Raw genomic sequence first — 22,276 nt, 5'->3', positions numbered from 1 at the left:
TAATCTTGTCTCTGGGGTTTCTGTATGGCCTAATGTCTGGCTGGGTCAGTGGCCTGTTTCTGCTGTCAGAATCATGCGATCATTTCAATGAACTGAGCGTTGTCTGTCTAAAGTGCTAACTCAGTTTTGGGTGGAACTAGTAATGTAACTTCCTTCCCTGTATTTTTCCAGAGCTTGTGGTAGCCTGGGGATTTAGATATGGGAATTGCACAAACACAGTGGAAAACGAGCCTTATTTATTACCTCTGTTTGTTGTTCATTGCTGGTTTTACTTTACAAGGCAATGGGAGAGAGGAGAGTTGAGATGGGGAGGGCTAACTTCAGTGTGGTTTCTGGAAAGGGTAATATAAGCAAACGTGGTTTTGTTCAGTTTAGCTGTGTGTTCTGCCTCTTGCAACTTCAGATGCTCACCTGAAAAACTTTTAAAATATTAAAGAGCACTCAACAGGGCAGTAAAACTTCCCTATACAGAACTTTCACCAGCCCCAGAACAAACTCAACTTTAGCATTTATCTCATAACCCAAATAAATCCTACTCCAGATGAAGCCTGAAGAAAGCAGGTGTCCTGTAGCATACCCGAAATGATGAAATCAAAGATGAGAAAGGCCAGAGAGAGTGCATAGCAGAAGGTCCATCACTGCAAACAGTTGGATGCAAGTTCCTCTTAAATCACTGGGTTACCTTAGTTCAGATATCAAAGGTACAGGTAGCCAGCTAGCTGGCTGCACCAAAGATGGATCTTAAATACTCAGTTGTAGAAAAGGAATCCTGCATAGGGAAAAATCTGGGAAGCTGTAGCAAGATTTAGCTCAGACAAGGATTTATGCTTCAACATTAACCTAAAACAATTGATTATGTGTATCCCTCGTTGATCTTCTTACAACATAGGAGCTATTGCTACTCCTGAAGTTTTTAATTCCTGGACAGGTAAATTGCATTCAAGGATAGATAACATGATTTGTATGCTTTGCAAAAAATTTAGCTCTGGAACTGCTCTGGTGTTGGTCAAAAGCATTTTTTGAGCTTCATCAGAATACAGAAGGTGATACAAGGGTGTCAGTTAACTGGTCTTTTGGATAACTCTTTTTGTGATGCCCACAATAGCTGTCATTGAAAGAATTTTGGTAATTTTTTTCTTGTCAAAGCTTTGCCAGAGCCTTGGTGTGCCAAGAGCTGTCAGGACGTGGAACAGCTGTGGGGAGAGGTTCGGGGTCTAGATGGCAGCTACACTCGGTGTTTCACGGAAGTCATAATTCATGGCTATTTTTTTAATTTTTTTTTAAAAGTCTTGGTTAAACAACAATAAATTATGAACAGTCCATTTGCAAATGTAAGCATTCAGCCAGTGGCAGATGCCAGTGGGAGGGACTCAATCATGTGGTCTCGTGTGAAAGGGAGAGTCTCTCTCTTATCAGCTCTATCCTTTTCAGTTTAGAAAATAATGATTCTTTTTAAATTTTTTTTTCTTGCGGGGGTTCGTTTATCGCATTGTGCGTATATGGCGAGGAAGAAATGGGGTGAAAATACACTTGTAATTTTGAGAAGGGAACAAGTGGCTTGCACCAATGCTACTGATAACCTGACTGGCTGCAGCTACATGTCAGAGGTCCTGGTTAAATAGACCGTTTGCTTTTTTTTTTTTTAATTTATTTTCTTCCCTTTTTTTTGAGAGAGAGACTGCACGTGTAAAACTGGGCAGGAGCTACAGGCTTTGGCTGAGTCAGTGCCGCTGCCTAAAACTGCTTTTCTTTATGTCTGCAGCTTCTCTCAATGTCTTTTCATTTAGCCCTTTGTTAACTTACTCTTAACATGACACTTGACCGGGACATTCTTGACTTAAAAAGATGAATAAAAGCAGCCACAGAGGCTGGATCCATACTAGGAAGTTTTAAATGGTGCCAGGGACATGCTGAATCATTGCAACCATTAAATTACTAGCAGGGTCCCCAGCGTGATGGCTCTGTGCCAGCAAAACAAGTGGCTCTGACATGTGTAATAACCTGTGCCTGAAGACACCTTCTGTATCTCCAAGGGATGTTTTTCTCTTCCCTTCCTCTGAGGAAGAGAGGTCCAAACCCTTAGGTTGGGCCATGAATTCTGCACCAGCTTCTCGTGCCTTGGCTTGCTCTTCCACATTGCCATGGGAAACATCAGGAAACATAGAGTCACCTGGTCAACACCAAGGTCTACGTTCTTTTGCCTATTTCCAGCTCCTGCTGAAAGTCCCCCCCTTATCCACTTGCAGTTTCATGAAGACTTTCAGGAAATGATTGTGAGATCCATAATGAGGTTATCTCTTCAGGAAAGCAAGTGGCATTTATCTGCTTCCAGCATCCCTCCGTGAAACTTAGTAATTTCTCAGATGCTGGCCATGGGAATGCCTTTAAAGTCAAGAGGCTGCCTCTGCTGTTGGCACAGGAACTTCAGCAAGATAAAACTAAAGCCTATTTTCTACTCACCAAGGTCACTTTGCCTAGTTTCATTTAGTTTTATTTTAAAAAAATAAATGGTCAAGTGTATCGCAAGTCTGAATTCTGTTGCTCTGTTAAAAGGCCGTTTTTTTTCACTGAGGTTTCTTTCTCTTTTTTTTTTTTTCTGTGTAGCTTTTCCCTGCTCCTGTGTATTGCGTGCCTTTCTTCCCACCCATCACTCGCACAAAATCGGTTCCACACCAGTTAGAAGTTAGTCACCTATTCCAAGGACAAGTTTTCTTCCTTAGAGGACTTGTAGTATGAGAAGCCAATGCCTCCAAAGCAGAAGAAATCCCCTTCCTTACTTTCCATTTCCACAACCAGGGTGGTGTTTTGATCTTCTGTCGGTTGGTGACAGCTGATGAGAAAACTCTCAAAGGAAAAAAAAGAAACACCTTGTCATTATGTCAAACACTCAAGAAGAATTTGAGAGCAGGAAGGAAGATCGCTGCCTTTGGCCCCCGCAGGAGAACAGGGTTCAGTTTTCAGGGGGTCATGGGGCATGACCAGTGCTTTCAGGGACCTGCTCATGGGAGCTTCCATGGACTTCAGCATCTGTCTGAAGCTTTGCACTCCTCCAAATTGTTAAAGGTCAGTCTACAGGACTGGTTTGTAGATAAACTACAGTGAGGAATTTGGTGTCTAAGACTCGGGAAGGTTTCAGCAGTAGCTCAACTCCTTTATGTGTCCAGCAGATGTGGGAGATGCATTGAAGACAAGCCAAAGCTTTGGTACTGCTAGCATGTCATATTTTAACTGTATTTTGCATAAGAAAGATGAAGCAGCAGAAGTAGGCAAAAGAAAAAATGCACAAATTGTTTTTCTATGGTTTTATGTATTGATTTCTTGAAAATCATTGCTGACACTTTAATTTGGGACTGTTTTTTAAATTTTGGGATACTTTGCACTTTTCGTTAGTGTGTGCAGAACCACCTTTGCGTTAGAAATAAATTATTTTGTGATCTTGCTATTAGATAAGTAATTTCATTTGTCTTAATTGAATCACTACCTTCAATTCCTGTATTTAATGTTTTTTTCCCTGTGTGTAATTCTGATTACACACTATCATCAAAGGGAGCTGTGGTAAACCTGGGCTATTCTGCAGTTCTAAATGTGGACAAAGTTATTTCTGTGTCTTGCAACAACAGAGCTACAGGAAGTTTTAGCTTGGCTCTCGACTGGGATCCAGGTGCTTTCAATGAAATCAAGGACTTACAGAAGCACTGAGAGAGGATTTTACCTCTCAACGGTCATATAAACATCAGCGTAGATTAGTAGTAGCTTTTAAAACTGAATAAAATGCTTGTTAAGGAAATCATAACCAATTGCAAAAACGTGGTGACGGTTTCTGCAAAAATGTGTTTCAAATCAGATTTGTTTGCAGTTACATGACTGCTTTTCTTTCTGAAAGCATATCATGTATTTGTTCCGGCCTTTCCTTTTCACAAGTGTGGCAGGAAAGAAAATCCATACTTTGTACCTCCATAAGATACATGTTGGAAGCAGGTGTAAAAATCTTTTTAAAATGAAAGACCGCAAGGAGTGATATTTATTCTGATTCTCCCAGCTCAAAACTGTTATTAATTTAAAGAGAACCACACTGAAAGTGTCTTACCATGAGTGAGTGCTTTTCTGGTCATCTCTTGTATTTTGGAAGCTCCTCGGATGGTCTGGCGCTGAGTTCAAGTGACCAGGTACACCCCTGCCGTGGGGGTTTCTCTGCCTGTAGACAGACAAAGGGACCGTGTTGGAGTATGTGTATGATGGTTGTTTCTAGACATGGTCAAAATACAGTTTAACCTTGCAGAGCAGGTCACATCTGGTCATACGGATCAAGCCAACTGCTGCTGAAATGGGTGGCAGCAGCAATACTCAGTACCACGGGAAACATTTCAGTCAGCGGTGAAGCGTGTTTCAGTAACATGTGGATGATCAGGCTTTTGTAATTAGGTTTCCGAGCAGAGTGACAAGTAGGGTGTAATATAAACAGGGCTTTGAGAAACTGAGCTGAAAAACGTGTGACAAGCGGTTGGTTTTATCTGTGTGTCATTTATTATTCTGAAACGGTTTTTTATGACTTGTCCCCACTGAAGAATAACAGCAGCACTGGAGTTGGTTTTGCCTCTTGGAGGCCAAGTCAGTGACATGAGTGTCAGTCATTAGAGAAGGACGGTGCTGAGCCAGAGTAATTTATTTTTTTTAATCCAGAAGGAGCTAAGGTGAGGCACAGGCAACTCCATATGTTGCTGAAGATGCTGCAGCTATCGAGCTGGTGCCACGGCAGAAGCAGGGAGGAAGGAGCACCTCACTTCGAAGACACTGTGGGGAGGCAGCTGGCCATTTGCTGATGAGCATGTAGGAGATGGACACCTACATTAGAAATAGACACCCCAACGCCTCCTCCCTTTTATAGTCAACGGAGAGGAATAGGCATTTTTAGGGCATGGTTCATCCTATCGTAGCACAGGAGCCTGAAACTGGTCAGGGAAATTGTGCCCTGGAAATACCTATTTGTCTCCGTTGGCTCTCAAGGAAACCTGAGGTTCCCAGCTCAAGTCCGAGTGCCTGCACCACAGCTGTCTGAAGTTTGATGAGATGAACTTCACCCTTAGTGTCTATGAACTAAGGATGAGAGGACTGAAGTCTTCTTACTTGCATCTTCCATACCCAGAATCCATAGTTTTTACCTGCTCAGTAGAATACTGAACAGGTACTTGCAAAGTATGTACTCTTCTTGCTTGCAGGTGACAGGAGCCTGAGTGGAGTGTTGTATGTCATCCTTTTTTAATTGTTTTTTAAATGTTGTTACATATATGGGTGCACAAAATATGTAACTTATATCCCAAAAGTTATAGACTGTGGCGTATTACTGAAATTGAGGTATTTAAACTATTTTTACAGCATGAGTTGTATCTCAGTAATGAGTCTGTAATGGGCCATCTTCCTTCTAGTTTATGGAATATATTGTTGAAAACAAAACCTTTTTTTAATGCATACAGTATTTTATTTTTCTTCTCTCTTTACAGTCCTTACCTTTTGTTATTGATGTGGCTTTTATTTAATCAAATCTATTTTTTTATTCTTGCCTGGAAGCAAATGGGATCAGGGATGTTGGGGTCAGTAAACAAACAGGATGCGTAATGTGAACACGGTTCTTTCTGAGGAGAAGAGAGGGCCTCTTGGCCACCATTGATTCCTGGTTTCTCAGCTCCAGCAAGATGCAACCTTGGATAGAGGTGGCCGCAAAGGTGTGGGGTAGAAGCTGTCCCATGGCTTGACTGGATATACGCCCATCATCTGGCAACGTGGATGCACAAGGGGGCATTAACTGGTCTGCCCTTTGTTATTTTTTATTGATCTCCAGCCGTGTTATTCTATTTGGAAGCTTATGTTTGGTAGAGTAGGTAGGAGGTTTGTTGTTTTTAGTTTTGTTGAGGTTTATTGTTTAGCAGACTGTCCATGATAGAAGCTCATAGAAATCCTAATTTTGTTTCTTGATTCTCCCCTTTTTTCCTGATTGCTCTTTACCACAGTTGCTGCTGAGACATGTTTTACAAAACACAGAGCAATTTAAAGTGGTAATTACTGCTTTTTAAAACTTCTAATTGCACTTTCTTTCAGTCCTGAAGCGACTGACTCTTCCCTAGGAGAGGCTTACTCCCATAGCTGTTGTCTATGTGTTGAGCCAGTAGCTCTGATACCATTTTCCGTTGGTGGCGGTGTGCATGGTGGTGAGATATTGAGACATAAGCAATCCCTAAGTACGTTCATAATTGTATGACTGGGTTGGTTTTTTTCTTGTGTGGTTAAAATAAAAAACCTGCTTGATCTGTGCATGTCTGCACTCTTCTCTGGAGGGTGAGACCAAATGTACATATGCTGGTTTTCTCAAAAACATGCCTTAGCAATTTTTTGGTTTGTTTTCTTGTTTTTAAGCTTTCTGCATTCAGAATGTTGTTTATTTGTATTGTGAAAGAGCCTTAGAATTACACTGGGCTTTCTTTGAGCCTGCTCTGCTATCATCAGCTATGGCTTTCTTCCCGCAAATGACATTTTAAAAGACTCGCTTTGGAAAATACTGTATCTGTAGTAAATGGTATTTTCTGAAAATCTCTTTCTGTTGAATGGTTGCTTTTTCAGAGAATGTGCATCTTATTATTATGACTGGTCAGCTTGATTTCTGTTTTCCCAGCTGCCTCTTCTGTATCTGATGCAAAATAGCTATCGAGACAGAAAGACGATGTCTGAAAGCAGGCTAAGGAAGAAAGCGGGGGGGGAAGTAACGCCAAGTGACTAAAGCCATAAGAATTAGAGAGGGAAAGTAATACAACACGTGTATCAAGCACTCTCTGTTACACCCCTTGCTCCTGTAGCAAGCGTCCCCTAAAATAGTGATCTTCAACTAGTGTCTCATGGGGAAACCTGGTGCCTGGGAGAGCTTTGTCCCATCCTGACAGCCACAGGACTCCTCCACCCCCAGCTTGATGGGAAGAGCGAATGGTTAAGGTGCTTGCAACAAGTTGCTTGCCCAGTACTATTGCCAGCAAAGTTTAGCATTCACTCTGCTGTGCCACTTCTCTGTATTGTCAGCTTTTATGCCGCAAAATAGCGTTGTGGGAGTTTGGTATTACCTACTGGAGTAAAGTCAATATATTAGATACTACAGTGATACTCAGTGGGACACTGCTGCTACTTTGGTTTTATGTGTTAAAAATCATCTCGTTCTTTGGTACTCCCTTCTGACTGTCTAATATTCAAGTGATGTAGTATAGGTCCGTTGAAGTAAAGGGTTAGATTCGCTGTAGACTAACTACTGTTATTTTAATTTTCTTTTTTCTACCCCCCCACCCCCCAGCTTGGTGATCCGTCTATTTTCCCTGCTGTCATCGTGGAACATGTTCCTAGCGCAGACCTCCTGCATAACTACTCTGGCTTAACCTGCGTGGATGAACCTAGTGACATGATCACTGAGAGCTCTCTGGACGTCGCAGAAGAGCAAATCATAGAAGATGATGATATCACCCTCACAGGTTGGCAATAAAAACATTTCTGTGACATGCTTTTGCACCAAGGTGGCTGTGGCTAATGGTGGAAAAAAAGCTTAATGACAAAAAACAGGAAACAAAATCGTAGTAGTATTGAATACTGTTAATTCTGTACAAGATGGAGAAAATTGCATTAGTACTGTTAGCTGGTGGTTTGCAGTCCCAGCTGCGCAGCTGATAATGCTGAAGAGTTTCATCCATCAACAGAGATTAAGACAGAGTCCTGCTCAGAGTACTAACAAGATCTTTCTTTGCTCTTCATAAGATTTGTTTGCTCTTATTTAATGGTTGGTACATACCTAAGTAAGCATACATGCCAAAAAGCAGGAATATGCAGCTTGTGTAGATGTACTGCTTTTAGCTTCCCAAGGATATACAATTAGCCATAAAATATGCATGTTAGCATGACGTACTGGTGTAAGTATACTCAGCATAGTATTCATTTTGGATTGCTAATAATAATTAACACCTAAAATTCAGATGTTCTGTGTAAGTTCTGTTAGAAAAGGGAGCCCCAAAGAGAAAACAGTTCTCAAGAGGAAAGCTCAAAGATATGTCACAGTTTTTTAAAAAATAACCCCTCACTGAATGAATGCAAATGAAACATTTGTGCAGAACAAGTCTGAAAGGTGGAGTAGATACCTCACATAGAGAGGATCTGTTTCTGCATCTTTTTTCAGCCATTAGGCTCCACACCTGGACTGTGTCCAGGGCTGGAGACAGCGTACTGGTTTCAGTCATGCTTTTGACGTTATTTCCAAAGGCGTACTCTGATACAATCGTTTACCACCAAAAGCAAACCAAAAACTCAACAAAACTTAACATGAGGAACAGTTCACAGAGTGAATTGATGTGAGCTGTTCTCAGTAAATGGTTTTATCTTTTATAAGATCTTTTTTATCTATTCTTTATCTTTTATATTATTTTATAATAAACCATTTTATAATGGTTTATTATAAAAATGGCTTTTTTTTCAGTAGTGAATTATCTGTGAACAGACTGTGACCGTACAAATAAGTTAGCTGATTATTCAAGAAGGTTTTTCATACTTAAACATTATTTCAAGTTGAGACCCCTTGCCAACTATTCACTTGCTATTCATATTAATTATTCACACTGCAACTGGCATTTCCTCCGCGTGTTACTTAAGCACTGCTTAATGCGGCTGTGCAAATTTTTCATAGCAGATCGTTTTTATGAATCCATATTCACTGTAATATATTGTGTGTGAATTTTTACTTGCATATGACTAATGGTGAAACTCCACTCTTGTGAATGCTCTTATTAACATTTTTTTGTTGTTGTTGTTGCTGGTCACATGAGAAGGGTTTGCAAATTGCTGCCAGAGACTGAAAATATGTAATCCTTGTAACCGATGGTGTCCAAGGGTTTCTGGGATACTTTGGAGGCAGACAAGTACGGGTATTGTTCCCATCATCCATTGTAGTTCAAGCAGTCTGGTTTTCTGTAAAGGCAAAGTCCTTAGAAAACCAGAGCCGCCACTTTGCAGAGATTATTGTTGTGAAGGAGGTGTTAACTAGTTATCTGTTTCACACTCTCCATCCCGCTAGCTACTGTGCATGCTGTGGGTTTCCTTGGAAAGGAAAGTTGATGAGCCCAGGCCGGGCAGGGACCAGCACCACTGCCGAAAGCTCCTGCTCAGGATGCAAGGCGGGCAGTGGTGGCAGCTCAGCCTCTAGTTTCTGGCAGCCTGACTCAGGTGGAGCAGAATTCGGGCGCCTAGGGGTGCAAAGGCACCCCACAGGAGGTGAGGAGAGGACACTGGGGAAGGAGTACCCCCCCACCCCATCGCCTCCCTGCTCGCTTAACTGCAAGGCTGCTGTGGAAGAGACCTGGTTCAAGCACGGCTCGCCTGTAGGCTGCCTCTGAAATGGGGCTGATCATAACTGAAATTTCCCACCTGCTCTATTTATTCAGCTGCTTTTTTTTTTCTCCCCCTTCCCTTCTTTGAAGTTCCCTTCTTGATTTTTTTTTTTTTTTTTCATGGGGCGTGTTTGGTCTTAACAGCGAAATGGGTTGTTTTGCTCTTTGAAGTTTGTACCAGTCTTTTCAATCACTTCCATGTCATGCCTTTGAGAGAGGATCAGACTTTATAATAAAGACTATACTAATTCCACATTAAAATATTCGTAAGACTGAAGTTCACTGCAAAATGAAACTGAAACCGCCATCATTTGTGCAAAACGTTACTGAGAAATGGCTGCTTAACATGCATGATATGTTTTTTTTTAAGTTACCAGTTTTTCAGTACTCTTCAATGACTCTGTCATACGTTAAGCTTGTCTTTTCTCCTAAGCTAACAGAAATTAGCAGTAGCTCTCCTGAAACTGAAGCAATTAGTTTTTAGGGATCTATCTGCAGAACGACAGATGCTGGTAGGTTTCTCCATCTATAGGATGTAGCTTCAGCCCTTCAAAACCACAGCTATCCCACGCTGGTGATTACTTACCTGAAATAGAAGTTGTACCATGCAGAAAACTGAGAACAGCATCTGTTTCACATGAAACCCTGCTGAAAGATGGCTAAAAACCAGCTTTTTAGTTATGTGAATGCTCACGCAGCAATTTTTTTTATAATGAATAGGCAGACCTGCCTTATCACCTTCCTCTTTAAAAGCACTTTTCCCTGGTAAAGCTGCAGTGGCAATTTATATGGTCAGTTTGTTGCCAATGTTATAGGATTTTAAATGATTAACCATCATGTAGTAAAGGGTGATTAACAAAATAAATTGGAGCATTTGGCCTTGAATTAAGCTTTATCTCTAAAGGGAATATTGAATTGTGGCGGGTTTGTTCTCTGAAAAATACAGGGTGTAATGTTTTGTGCAGAATAAATTCTAGGCCAACTTGTCAGGTGGTACAATTTGGTACAATTTGCTACACTTTATGTACCTTTTTAATGTGACTGACTATGGTTATAAGGTGCATAGGAAGGAGGAACTAATTGGATTATGTAACTTCCTGAAAACTTTTTTTTAATTAGTTAGTAATTTATTTTTTTTTTTAACTTTGCTGTTTCTGGACAGTTTACTTTAGAAAAATAACAATAAGTCAAACTCTGCCATTTTGTGGTTCACCTCTTCTGGAGTTGTCTTCATGGGATCAGGGAAGCATCTGCACTTGAGACAGTTTTGGGGGATAAGTGAGGAGGGACAGAAAAATGGAGCTTAGATGCCCTGTGCCCTGGTCTGAATAGGGAGCATGGAAGTGTGCATTTTCATAGATTGATAGTGGTACTTAATAACCAGTTCACAAGTTATTTTAAAGCACTTCAAGGTTGGCTAACATTTGGCTTGTCCGTTTGGTGAAGCTCTAGCTTTCGTGGCACAAGCCAAGCTGGTCAGGTAGGAGAACGAAGGCAAAAAGATGTTGGGTACTGAGTCCTGCAGAAACCCATCATTATCGGTGACCATTTATGATGCTTCAGAGAAATCCAAAGGAGTAGTTAGGTGGAAACTGAACTTCATAGTGTTAATCCGTGAGGATTTTGAGTTGATAAGATGCCAATTGTGTAAAAAAAAAAAAAAAAAAAAAAAAAAAAAAAAAAATGTATACGGTTTCAGTTACTTTGCAAAGAAATTATTCACTGCTGCACATACCATCTGGTTAAAACTAGTGAGAGGTTTTTTGGTATGGCTCTCCAATGAGATAATTTTCTTTACAAATTGTAAAGCCTTATTTAAAAGAGAAAATGAAGGGTGATGTGTAGGTCTCCTGAAATACCTCTGTTCTTAAACTTGGTTTTCCAATGTCAGTTAACAATCAGCTCAGAGCTGGTACTAAAAAGCAATCGCTTACATTTAACTCTTCACTTACGTTTAGCTAGTCTGCAAAAGGGGGCTCTGTCCATGTTTAATGGATCTCTTTCTGCTTCTAGCAACTTTAGATTTCTTCCGACGTTATTTTGAGGCTCTGTGGTCCCTCTTTTTTGTCTATAGTAAAACCAGCAGTGAATTTAAACCCAGCTGTGACTTGCACAGCTCTTTGTCGTGGCCTGGACAAGGACTCGCATTGTCCACTCTCTGTAGCTGCCAGCCACCGAGGGAGCAACGGGAACAGGACGGGACCTCCAAAAGCGGTATAAAGCTTTCAAAAAACTCTAGGCAGGAGTAGGGAAAGCAGGACTTTGGACTGAGGTGGGGAGCTTCCAGCATGAGGCACGGTTTCTTTCTCCACCAGGTGAGAAGAGCAGAAAGGTGTGTTTGGGCAAGCCTTGCGTAAACGGGAAGTGCTGATTCATAGCGAACTTGGATTCGCAGTAACTAGGCTGTAATTGGCGTGCAGATAGAGAGGCTTACATTTGTGGCTTGCTCAGATAAACAAGAACTTGTAGAGTACCCTGGGAAAAAAATGAAGTTACTTTTGGGTGTGGTTTTCCCTTCCCCCCCTTCTATTTTTCTCTCCCCTCCTCCCCCTTTTTTCTTTTTTCTCCCTACCTTTTTTTCCTTTTTCTTCTCCCCTCTTTTTTCCTTTTCCCTTTTTTCCTTCCCTCCTTTTCCTCCCCCCCCCCTGCTTTTTTTCCTCTCTTTTTTTAACATTTCTAACTATTTAAGATAACATTTCAAATCTGGTGCTTCTCAGAAATTACTTCCCCCCCCCCCCCCCCCCATTCTTTCAGCTCTGGCTTTGCCAAAGTGTAACAAATAAAGTATTTCATCCCAGTTCTTCTTAAATTTGTGAATGTATCATAACTGTTAGTGATTGGAATAGCTCTCTGCAACATCAGAACTAAAATAACAGACACCGACTTGTCTTTGGTAGTTGAGTTGGTTGTCTCCAAGCGCTGTCTCAAGTTCAGTGATGCATATTAGCATCTTGCTGCTAGTGGGACAGAGACGTGGTTCTCCATCTCCTCTGTACAGTACCCCACATCTTGGTTGTGTTAGCTCTTGAGTTTTTGTAATTCAACTTGCTGACCCAGCAAAACCCAAAAAACTCATTTTGAGCCATTTTATAAAACGAAACTGTCTCGCTGCATGATCAAAAAAGCGCGAAGCCTGGCTTGTGTTAAGTCACAGGAATTTGGATCATGAACCAGGGGCAGAGATGGGAGGAAGAACCATGGCCCTTGTTTATTCAGCAACAGGGAAATATCAATTTGGCTCAAACCACCTTGTGAAGTCATCATCTAAGAAGAGGCTTGAAGGGTGTTAGCAAGGGCATTAATGTGGTTAAAAAATATTTTTGCCATTGTGTGTTTGTGGATAGACAGATAGCTGGCACTCTTTATGGTTTTTTGTGATCATCAGATTGTATTAATTTCTATGTTTACATTATTTATATGACTATTATAGGTTCCTTTTATTAGTCTTGGATATGGATGGTCGATTTTTAGCCACACAGTGTAACAGCATTGTAAAGCTGGCAACCTCTGCCTCGCTTGCCATTATTCAGAGTGAAGAATTCGCAGACCCTGCTCTGTCACCTCAGCTCCTGAAGCAAGCGGGAGGGTTTGCTCTTTGTACAGCTCTCGCTGACAAAAGAGCAAACAACGGCTGCTTCCTCCTCCCCGCCCGTAGCACTGAGAACCAGGGGGTACTGCTGCAGCATAAACCAGCCCCGCTCAATGGCTTCGGCTGAGCTGGATCGTGGAGGGTTACCTTCCCATCCATTCAGACAATGTCAGAAGTGATGGCAGCTGCTTTGGCAGTGCTGTGTGCCTCTATTTAGGGTGACATCCTTACTGTGGTCGTTGTTATGCTGGTAGATGGTATGGGAAGTTCCCATCCAGTTAAAACTTAGAACCAGAAGCGATCAGATCAGCACTGCCAGGCCGAGTGTGAGCGTGCCTGCAGACTCATGGGCTACGCTTGGTTCTGTCTTCTCCTCAGCTGGCCAGGCATTCCCTGGGGATGCTGTTCGGCTCTGGGCGTTGAGATATTCTGTGGCTGAGCTCCTGAGCCTGCAAGCTGCATGACAGAAGTGTCAGCGGTTTGCTGCCCTGACTCACTTTATGGCTTCCCAAGCCAGGACCTTGGTCCATACTCACTACCTCCCCTTTTTTTTCATGCTATCCTCCCAAACTTTGTGTTTCTCATTTCTTAATCCTGTTGGGAGATATCAGCCAGAAGGTGAGGATCCTTAACGGCCTGAATGTCTGCGTAAGATGCAGGGTGAAGGGGGTCCTGTAGACAACAGGGTGAGTGGCTGTACAGGTCGGGGGTATCCAATGCTCATCTACTTTGTCTTAGCCTAAGCCTCTGACTCTTGGGGCATGGTAGGACTAAGGTCAAGAAAAAAATCCAGAAGGTAAGGAGGCTTCTCCTGAGCTCACGAGAGAACTGAGCAAAACACGGTGTGTTTTGCTCCTGAGCAAACACGGTGTGCTGCCTGTAAATCACAGCTGGGTGAAGGAGGTAAGGCTGATGCGTGAACATCTCCATTCATCTTTGCCCTCTCCTAATGATACGATTACTGAAGCTTTAAATATTTAGGGTGAAACTGGTTTTTTTTTGGTTGGTTGGTTGTTTTTTTAATTGTGGGATTGTTTAGTGCTAGTGAGCTGGGTGCTTTGTTGTTATAGTGATTTTTTTTTTATTATTTTTTAAAGTATAGAAATTCTGGCATAAACCTCTTGCTTTTACGCGAAGAAGAAATGTTCCAAGGTCATTGCATTGTGTTTTATGGTGCATTTGTGCCTGCTCTGTCCGTCAGTCTGTCTCCTTTTTGTGTGTGTGTGTATGTGACTGCCCCACCCAAAATTCCTCAAAGCTGAACAGGGAGAGAGGGCGAGAAGCTGACTCATTACCGGACTGAGAAAGTAACTGAGGTTCATCGGTATCCTAGGGAGGGGAATACTAATGCAGCCCTTTGGACTGCTTTGATAGATGCAAGTGAATTCCCCAACAGAGTTTCAAATTTGTGTCGAAGGATAAGGAAGCCTGGCCCGAGCATTTCCATACAACAAAGAGTAATTTCTAAAATAATGTGTTAAACAGTTCTAAAGGTTTACGGTACCAGGTACTGGAACTAATATCTAACTTATTTGTCATGCTACAATTATATTGAAAAAAATCCTCTGGTAAGGTACTCCTCCAGTCAAACCAGTATTATCTTCTTGGACAGCTGTTATTTTGCAAAATGATATTTTACTAGATTTTTTTGTTTTATAGCCTCAGATGACCTTAATTATAAATTAATGCTCAAGAACTTTGGATTTGTCTGATCACCACCCTCCTGAGATTGATGACATATTGTCTAGTAGTCAAAACTTTTTTAAAAGTTTACCAGCCCTCTGCATTGCTTTTTCGTGTTTGACATTTGCTTTCCAATGTGTTCCTGCAGCCTGCACTGTTAGCCCTACCTGTAATCCCCATGGATTTGAATGGTTTAGGGTTCAGATCACATGCTCTCTAATGGAAGTTGAGGGATATTTTCTTGTCTGTCGTCCAGGCTAAATGACAGGATATTTTTGGTGAGCATCTCTTAATTACAGAATCCACTCCTTTGGAACACCATCAGAAGATAGTGATATTTCTTAGAGTTCATGGGTGTTGTGTTTTGCTGCATATGCTTGATCAGCAAAGAGAGGAGTTAGAACAATGAGGGAGAAATACAGGGTTTGTGTTGTTTTTGTGGGACTTTTAGTACATACAATAAATAAATGAAATGATTGCACTGTGCATTTTCCCCCCAGCTAACCTGTTACTAATGATCTAGTGGAAGACCGTGTTTACCACTTAATTTTTTTCTGCAAATGAAATAGGAATAAATATCATGTCAAGTTTTAAGTCTAGTTTGTAGCTTGTTAAGAATTAATTTTACTCTCTTGCTTTTAGTCGAAGCATCTTGTCATAATGGGGATGAAACAATGGAAACAATCGAGGCTGCTGAAGCACTTCTCAATATGGACTCCCCTGGTCCTATGTTGGATGAAAAAAGAATAAGTAAGTTTTTTGTGAAAGCAAATCCAATCTGTATTTGCCTTGTTTATTTGTGAAAGAAGGAGGGATTCAGTACAGCATGGTTGCATGGAATTGGTAAGATTATTTTGCTTCCAGGTAGCCTTTACATACATAGTTTGGGTATCAGAAGTGCCATGTTGCATGCAGTGAAGGATTTCATTGCTATGCCAGAGTTGAACAGGTAAGGAAGGAATCAGAAGTTACAGAGGGATGGTGTGAGTGAAGTCGGGTGGTTTATATTGCAGTGGTTTGTTTGTCTGATAGAGGATTAGTCTGTTTATGTTACCACGATAAAAGAATATACACTTATATCTGCAGATTGCCTTAAACATCAATAAAAATGTGTGATCACCAAATAATCATGCTTTTTGGGGGAGTGGGTTATATCATTAAATTGTTCTATTTTAATAGTGCTTCTGCTTGTGTAAAATCTTATCAGCACGTGTATTCCATTATGAACTAGTCTTCTCTCCCATGAAGGTCTTGAGTGGCATAGTTTTATTTTATTCTATGTTTAAATTTTTGCTGTAAAAAAATAAATAGCCTTTTAGAAGTCCTTGTGGCTGTGTGAAAATATTACTATCGTCTCTTTCCCATAAGCAACTATGTTTGGTGCAAGTGAAGAGGATGATATGGTGCCTCCTATTACACATGTGTCCGTCACCCTTGATGGGATCCCTGAGGTGGTGGAAGTTCACCAAGCCCCAGACCCTTACGCTGAATCACCAGAGACTCCTGAATTTGAACAGCCAAAGAAGAAAAAAGGTAAGATGCTACTGGAGATCAGTGGCGTGCAGTAGGAGAGCAGTGGGTGGGGTGCTCACCTCCCCTGTGGGTGTCTGGAACCATTCTGGGTGTCAGATCAAAACAACTGAGTGGGCTCAGCTAGAAATGCAGAGAAAGCGTTTTCTTACTGGGTAATGAGCACACACACTGGTGCTCAGATACTAATGATGTTGAAGAGGTAGCAATGATGGCTTATCCCAAAGGAAACACGAATCTCTGCTTGTTCCTAGGTAAAGTTATACAAGTTATAGAGCTTTTGTTACTGTGAATCCTGAAGCACTTTAATTGGCTCTTACTTAGCTTCGACTAAAGATACTTGATCTGTTCAGAGTATGGGATGAGAATCAGGAGGGTTTTTAGCTTTTCTTAAATATAAATGGTTTAATTTTACTTTTTTAAGTACCTGTATGCTATCATAAGTGTAAGTCCCATTTTCAGTAGCTAACACTTACACAGTGTTCACCGAGGAATGTTCCGTTGGAGTCGGTGCTGCGCCAAAGAGTAATGAGGTGGTGTTAGCCAGACTTTCTGCTCCTGTTTTCTCACGCTGCTTCAGCGTGGACCCTACCAGAGGTCCTGAAGCTGATGTCTACAGTGGAAGGGAGTCATGCAGTGCAGGCAGATGTAAGGTGCCATTGCAACAAATTTAAAAAAAAAAAAAAAAAGAAAAGAAAAGAAAAATAAACTGAGAGCGCCGTATTTCTGGAACTAATCATAGGGCTGAGTCAGAGCACTATGACTTTGACAGGTTCCCCTGTGAAATAGAAGCCTTGCAGAACAGGTCTCCTGCTACCCTGCCATGCTCCTGCTGAATGAGAGAGTGCATTTTTACTGCTACTTTTGCTGCTGCTTCCAAATGTTGGGACTTGTTATCTGTCAGAGCGTGTCAGCCTGTGGAGGTCTTGGGGAAGCCTCCTGAGCCCCGTGTGTGTCACAAGGTCTGGTAGGGACGGGTGTGGGTCAGGAAGTCTCCGATTCCCCTAAGAAAGCTGAACTGAAACCGCTGTGGAGGAGAGCTTTACCAGCAGCTGCCCCGAGAGTGCTGCTGGGGAAACTACCGTGCGATGTGCACTACTGTAAGATAACCAACCGTAAGAGGATTTTAAACTGTTTTTTTGGTTTTGTTCTTTTCTTTTCTTCTTCTTTTTAATGTTGGCTGCTATCTGGGTCAAAACAAGGAGCCGCTGTCTGGCAGACATTTAACCTCTTTGGCTTGATGCTTTCATACCCTCTTCAGTGTTGTGTTTCTGCTTACTCCCACTCCTTCCTCCTCCCTAGACGTAGGTTAGAAAACCAGTTGTTTCACAGCAAATGCGTGTGCTTGTTTTTGACAGTTACATCAGATAGAAAAAATACGAGAAAAGATGCATCAGCTTAGTGTTTCATTAACTACTCATTTTCAATGAAGTTGAGACTTCATGAGGTAGATGGTATGGTCTGAGTGCTGTTGAAGTGTTACTTCAAAATCTCCAGGGATTTGCAAGGCATTGGTGTACAACAGTTGCTGCAAAATGTTATTAATTTGTAGTGCACTTTAGGATGATGTGCAGTGTGTGGGTGGGGTTCTTTTGGGTTTGTTTTTTTTTGTTGTTTTTTTTTTTTTTTAAGTGCAATCTGTTTCCCTTCCTTTGGTCAGTTTTATGGCACAGCAAAGGACCATTTTGCCCTATCCATACCACTTACGATTTTGTAGGCTTCTAGCATATATAACCCATCAGCTACACTTACAGGGTTGCATTGTGCAGAGCTTTGGCAGCTAACTGAGCCAGAATGGCACTGCCATGTAGAGCTCCTCCAAGAAAATGTTCTCCAGAAGTGATGGAGTGATTTCACTTCCTTTCCTTGTGGGCCTTATTGCTGCAGCAGGAGAGCTGCATCCACCCATCTGCTCAACTCCAAACCTATGTTCAGCATGATGTTTGTACTTATGAATGTCTGAGCACTGAGCTGCCAAACTACAGATCAGAAAGACAGGAAAAACAAAGGGATGTCAGAGAAAGAAACTTGGAAATTTCCTATGCTAATACCTTCAGCCCTGTTTTTGCTATGGGAGGTGTGTGGCAGTAGGTGGTCACATAAGTTATACACACATTATTTTAAATAAAAACTACTGAAAACAGTGCAAGAAAATGTATTGAACTCTTTCTGGTGTGGTATAAATTTTTTAATCAGGATGAGCATCTCACTGTCTAAATATCACGTTAATTTGTAGCATGAATTTCTAACCTTAAGTGTTTTTGCCACCATGGAAATAGGAAAGTGGAAATACCAATTATAAATTTGGTTAGCTATACAAAATTATGATAGCCCCACATAAGGCCTAGCTCTGGCACATACTTCATCCTTCCTCTTTGTAAAATTCTCTCCTAAAAAGGAGTTTAGTGGTGCACTCTGAAAGGTAACAAATTCATGCTCTATTGAACCAAAGGAGGAAGCGTGCTAATGCTTAATGTGCTTTCAGAAAATACCTTCTTTTAAACAAAGGAAACGTATCTTGTGTGTCTCTGATAACTGTGCTTTTGATGGTATCAGTGAGCGCCTGGAGATTATAGCTCACAGTGTAGTCTGAAACCATCATCTTAAGTATCTCTAGCGCAGATATAGAGCAGTAACATCAATACCTTTCCGTAAATGAGTTTCACATTCTTCACTGATTTCTAATTTTGGACGGATTTCAGGTAGAGACTTGTTCGAATAGGATGTCCTGAAGTAGTCTAGGATAAAGTAAGAGAGCCTCGAGTTGCTGTAGCAGTAGTATTCATATTTAGTAGTCTAGGCTATCCCTACTCAGAAGTGCACAAATTATATGTGATTGGTACTCACATTTCTTGAAGTTGACCAGCAGAAGTTCAGTCATGACCTACTTGAACCCTTATCCACTTCACTTTATTTTAAGACTTGATCTCATTTGGACACAAGGTAATTAATGACATCAAAATAACACTCCCTGCTCCTTATTGGTATACATTCACGTTTCTACAAGAGGGGGTGAGCACCCAACAGAGTCTTGCCATGGCAAAACTCTAAGGGGAGCAAAGCACTTATCAAAGTTACCCTGAGGGATGACTTGTGCAGTAGAAACTCACCTATGACTGACTTCATTGAGACATTTTAGGGAAAACAGACATTTCTGCAACCAATAATGGTGAGTGGAACAAAGCTGCTAAAAATATACTCCAGTAGTTCTTTATCTTTTTGTATGATGATACATGAAAAAGACAATATTGTAGGATTTCCTCCCTCCCATCTTCTTTCAAATCAAGGAAGACGTTACTGGCCAAGACGATGGCTGAACTTTGTGTCCCATCCTCAGTCATGAATCCTGTCTGAATGGAAGCAAGAAAATTACTAGAGTTTCCTCACTGTAGCTCTCTCAACTAGCTATCCCTCCTCCCCCAAGCCCTGACAAAAAAAGAAAGAGAAAGAAAAAGGTCCAAAGGTGGGCTTAGCAAGACTGCTCATATCAAAAGGTGAGTGCTCAAGCCAGTGTTTCTTATGACTTCTTTATAGATACCTGGAAGTCTAGAATAAAGCAGACAGCGCTGGCTGGCACAGAGCATTTTTTTTCAGAGCTAGTGAAAAAACCCTCACTTTTACTCTGCAGCAGAGACATTTCCTTTCTAAAACAACCCCTAAAAACAAAACCAAAAGTGGAACATCATAGTGTATGGGATTTCACAGGTCTATTGGTCTTGCCTCCTTAGGACATAAACTCTTTGGAAATGCAATAAATAGAGAAAAAGAAAAATATTTTTCTTTAGATCTTTAATTATGACAATATGCTACTTGGACTAGAAATATGTTTCTCTGAGTCCTGTGTCTGCGTGGTCTATTCTGCCTCACAAAAGAGCAAAGGCAGTATGTGAATAATTTAGGTATTGCCAATGTACTAAGGGGTCACTGCAAAACCTGGTAAGAGAAATGTTTAAGTTCTGAAGGTTTCTGATTAATTACATTACCTGTAAAAGCTGCTATTGCAGGGAATGAGAACTAGTAACGGAATAGTTTCAAGGTTTTATGTTGAAAAATACTTTAGCACAACTTATATTTTTTACTCCGCTTATGTTTAGGTAGTTGATTTCTCAACATTTTCAAATGAATGCTCTTCATTCTTGTCATCGGTTGTAACTAACTTCTTCCTTTCAGTCTTCCTCACCAGATAGAGCCACCATGCTTATGACTGAAAACTGGTGGTTTTTCGGAGCCCATTACTGGTTCTGCTGGTCTTAACAAACAAACAAGTGACTCTCCTTTACCTGTAGCCACTGTTGAGAAAGGTGTAGAAGACAGTAGGATTGAAAAATGTTTTCTTCACATGGCAGTGTAGTTTGCTGCTGTCAGTGAAGACTTCCAGTCTATTAAACAAGCGGACAATATTGTTTTATCCCCAAATTCCATTTTGGTGGTGAGTGAACAAGATAGTGCTCTGTATTTTGTCTGGCTTTTCCTGTTTAAACTCGTGCCCACAGTTAATAGCTTATTCTTCTCATCTCGTATGTTTTAAGTGCTCTTGAGAGTACCTAAAAAGACATAGAAATTTCCAAGGTACATGGACTTCAGAAAAGTGAGCATAATCCTTACTGGAAGTACACTAAGAGCATGGGGGGTCTAATCCTGCTGTAGAAATTGAAAAAGTTCAGCATAGAACTGATCTCCTAACTTAGCAGAAATTGAATCCTCTCTGAATTGGGAAACAAATCTCTTCCCTTTTTAGGTCTTTGCTCTTTTTTATTTCCTTTTTTTTTAAGCTGCAGTTGACTTACTGGTGGTTTATTTCAGGGAAGAAGCCGAAACCATCTCGTCCTGAGTCCCCTACTACAACTCCAAACATATCTGTGAAAAAGAAAAACAAAGATGGAAAGGGTAAGTCAAAGAGTTGTCACTAAAATTTTTAAAAGGACGTTGTTTCTGAGTGACCTGTAAAAAGAAAAGCTTCACTGGTTCTCATGCGATGTAAAACTAGGTCTTATTGCTCAGGGGTGGTTAACATCTCATCTTAAGGCAAGGAAAAAAATAGCGCATGAGATTTCTTGGTGAAATACCCGGTTCCTAGGGAGAATAACGTATTTTTCACTTTAGTTGCAAGGGTTCTTGGAAACTTTTCAACCCCCTGCAGAAGCTGCTGCGTTTTGAGTGAAGTCTTGGGGAGTGCTTTGCATTGTATTAGTGTTTCTTGGGCTGTGGTTATTTTGACAGATGATCTTTGAAAACTTTTTCCATCTGTGTGTGTCTAATTCTGCATGAGGGGCTAATCAAGGCTGCCAGTTGGCAGCAGGAAGTACCAAGCCGTGAATTTTGAGGAAAGTTATAACACAGCTTGAAGACTTGGGCAGAAAACTTGCATTTTCGATACTTCTTTCATTCCTCCTGTGATGAAAAGGAAGAAAGAAAATAAATACCACATAACTGATACAATAAATCATTTCCTCCAGACTGAACTGTTTAGTAGTGCTTGTCGGTTTTGTCAACAACTGGGTTGCTTTGCTGTTGGGTCCGGTGCCCACACCAGTGCTCGGGCTGGTGTTTGGATGGCAGCCTGATGCCCCAGCCCTCACTGGGTTCTGCTGGGCTGGGTGGGAGCTGGAAATGAGCCCCCCCGGTGTCATCACGAGCGCCTGCACACATGCCTAGGGACTAATGTGCTTGCCTGCGTGGAGTCCTTGCCACAACAGAAGTCCAGACAAACCTGGAAGGTGGTGGCATAAGAATGTCAGGCTTTCTTGAAATCAGAAAAATCACTACACTGACAAATGAGGATGTTATGTTTTGTTTTTTTTTCTTCTGAAGAGGGATTTTCTGCAATAACAGAGAAAAAAAACCAAACTGTTGGCAAACAATAAATATTTAACAGGTTAATACCAGCAATTTTGAGTATGCGTTGTTGCCTCTTTTTTAAAAATTAAAACATGATTTTTAAGTAAAAATTAAAGAAAAGTATTAGAGGAACCTACAGGTAGTGCTCAAAGGAAATAACAAAAAATACTAAAGCAGCTAGCCACAGAATTGAAGGGTGGAAGAGTTTCCTTCTGATAGCAAGGATACGCTGTGT

The 22,276-nt window shown here is 41.1% G+C and overlaps 1 protein-coding gene across 3 annotated transcripts in view; it reads left to right on the top strand.

Annotated features, from left to right (window-relative positions):
• ELF1 (E74 like ETS transcription factor 1) overlaps positions 1–22,276 on the top strand; it is a 94,053-nt gene that overhangs the window by 54,942 nt on the left and 16,835 nt on the right. For all 3 annotated transcript variants that reach the window (XM_074564617.1, XM_074564628.1, XM_074564638.1), the window contains exons 3-6: positions 7,328–7,502; positions 15,316–15,423; positions 16,042–16,206; positions 21,007–21,090. In XM_074564617.1, the coding sequence (XP_074420718.1) occupies positions 7,328–7,502; positions 15,316–15,423; positions 16,042–16,206; positions 21,007–21,090 (532 nt within the window). The remainder of the gene's footprint in view (positions 1–7,327; positions 7,503–15,315; positions 15,424–16,041; positions 16,207–21,006; positions 21,091–22,276) is intronic.

The sequence above is a fragment of the Larus michahellis genome, chromosome 1 (assembly GCF_964199755.1).
Source record: "Larus michahellis chromosome 1, bLarMic1.1, whole genome shotgun sequence".
In the NCBI taxonomy this organism is placed as follows: domain Eukaryota; kingdom Metazoa; phylum Chordata; class Aves; order Charadriiformes; family Laridae; genus Larus; species Larus michahellis.
Note: the sequence above shows the minus strand (reverse complement) of the source record. Positions and strands in the feature narration are given on the sequence as shown.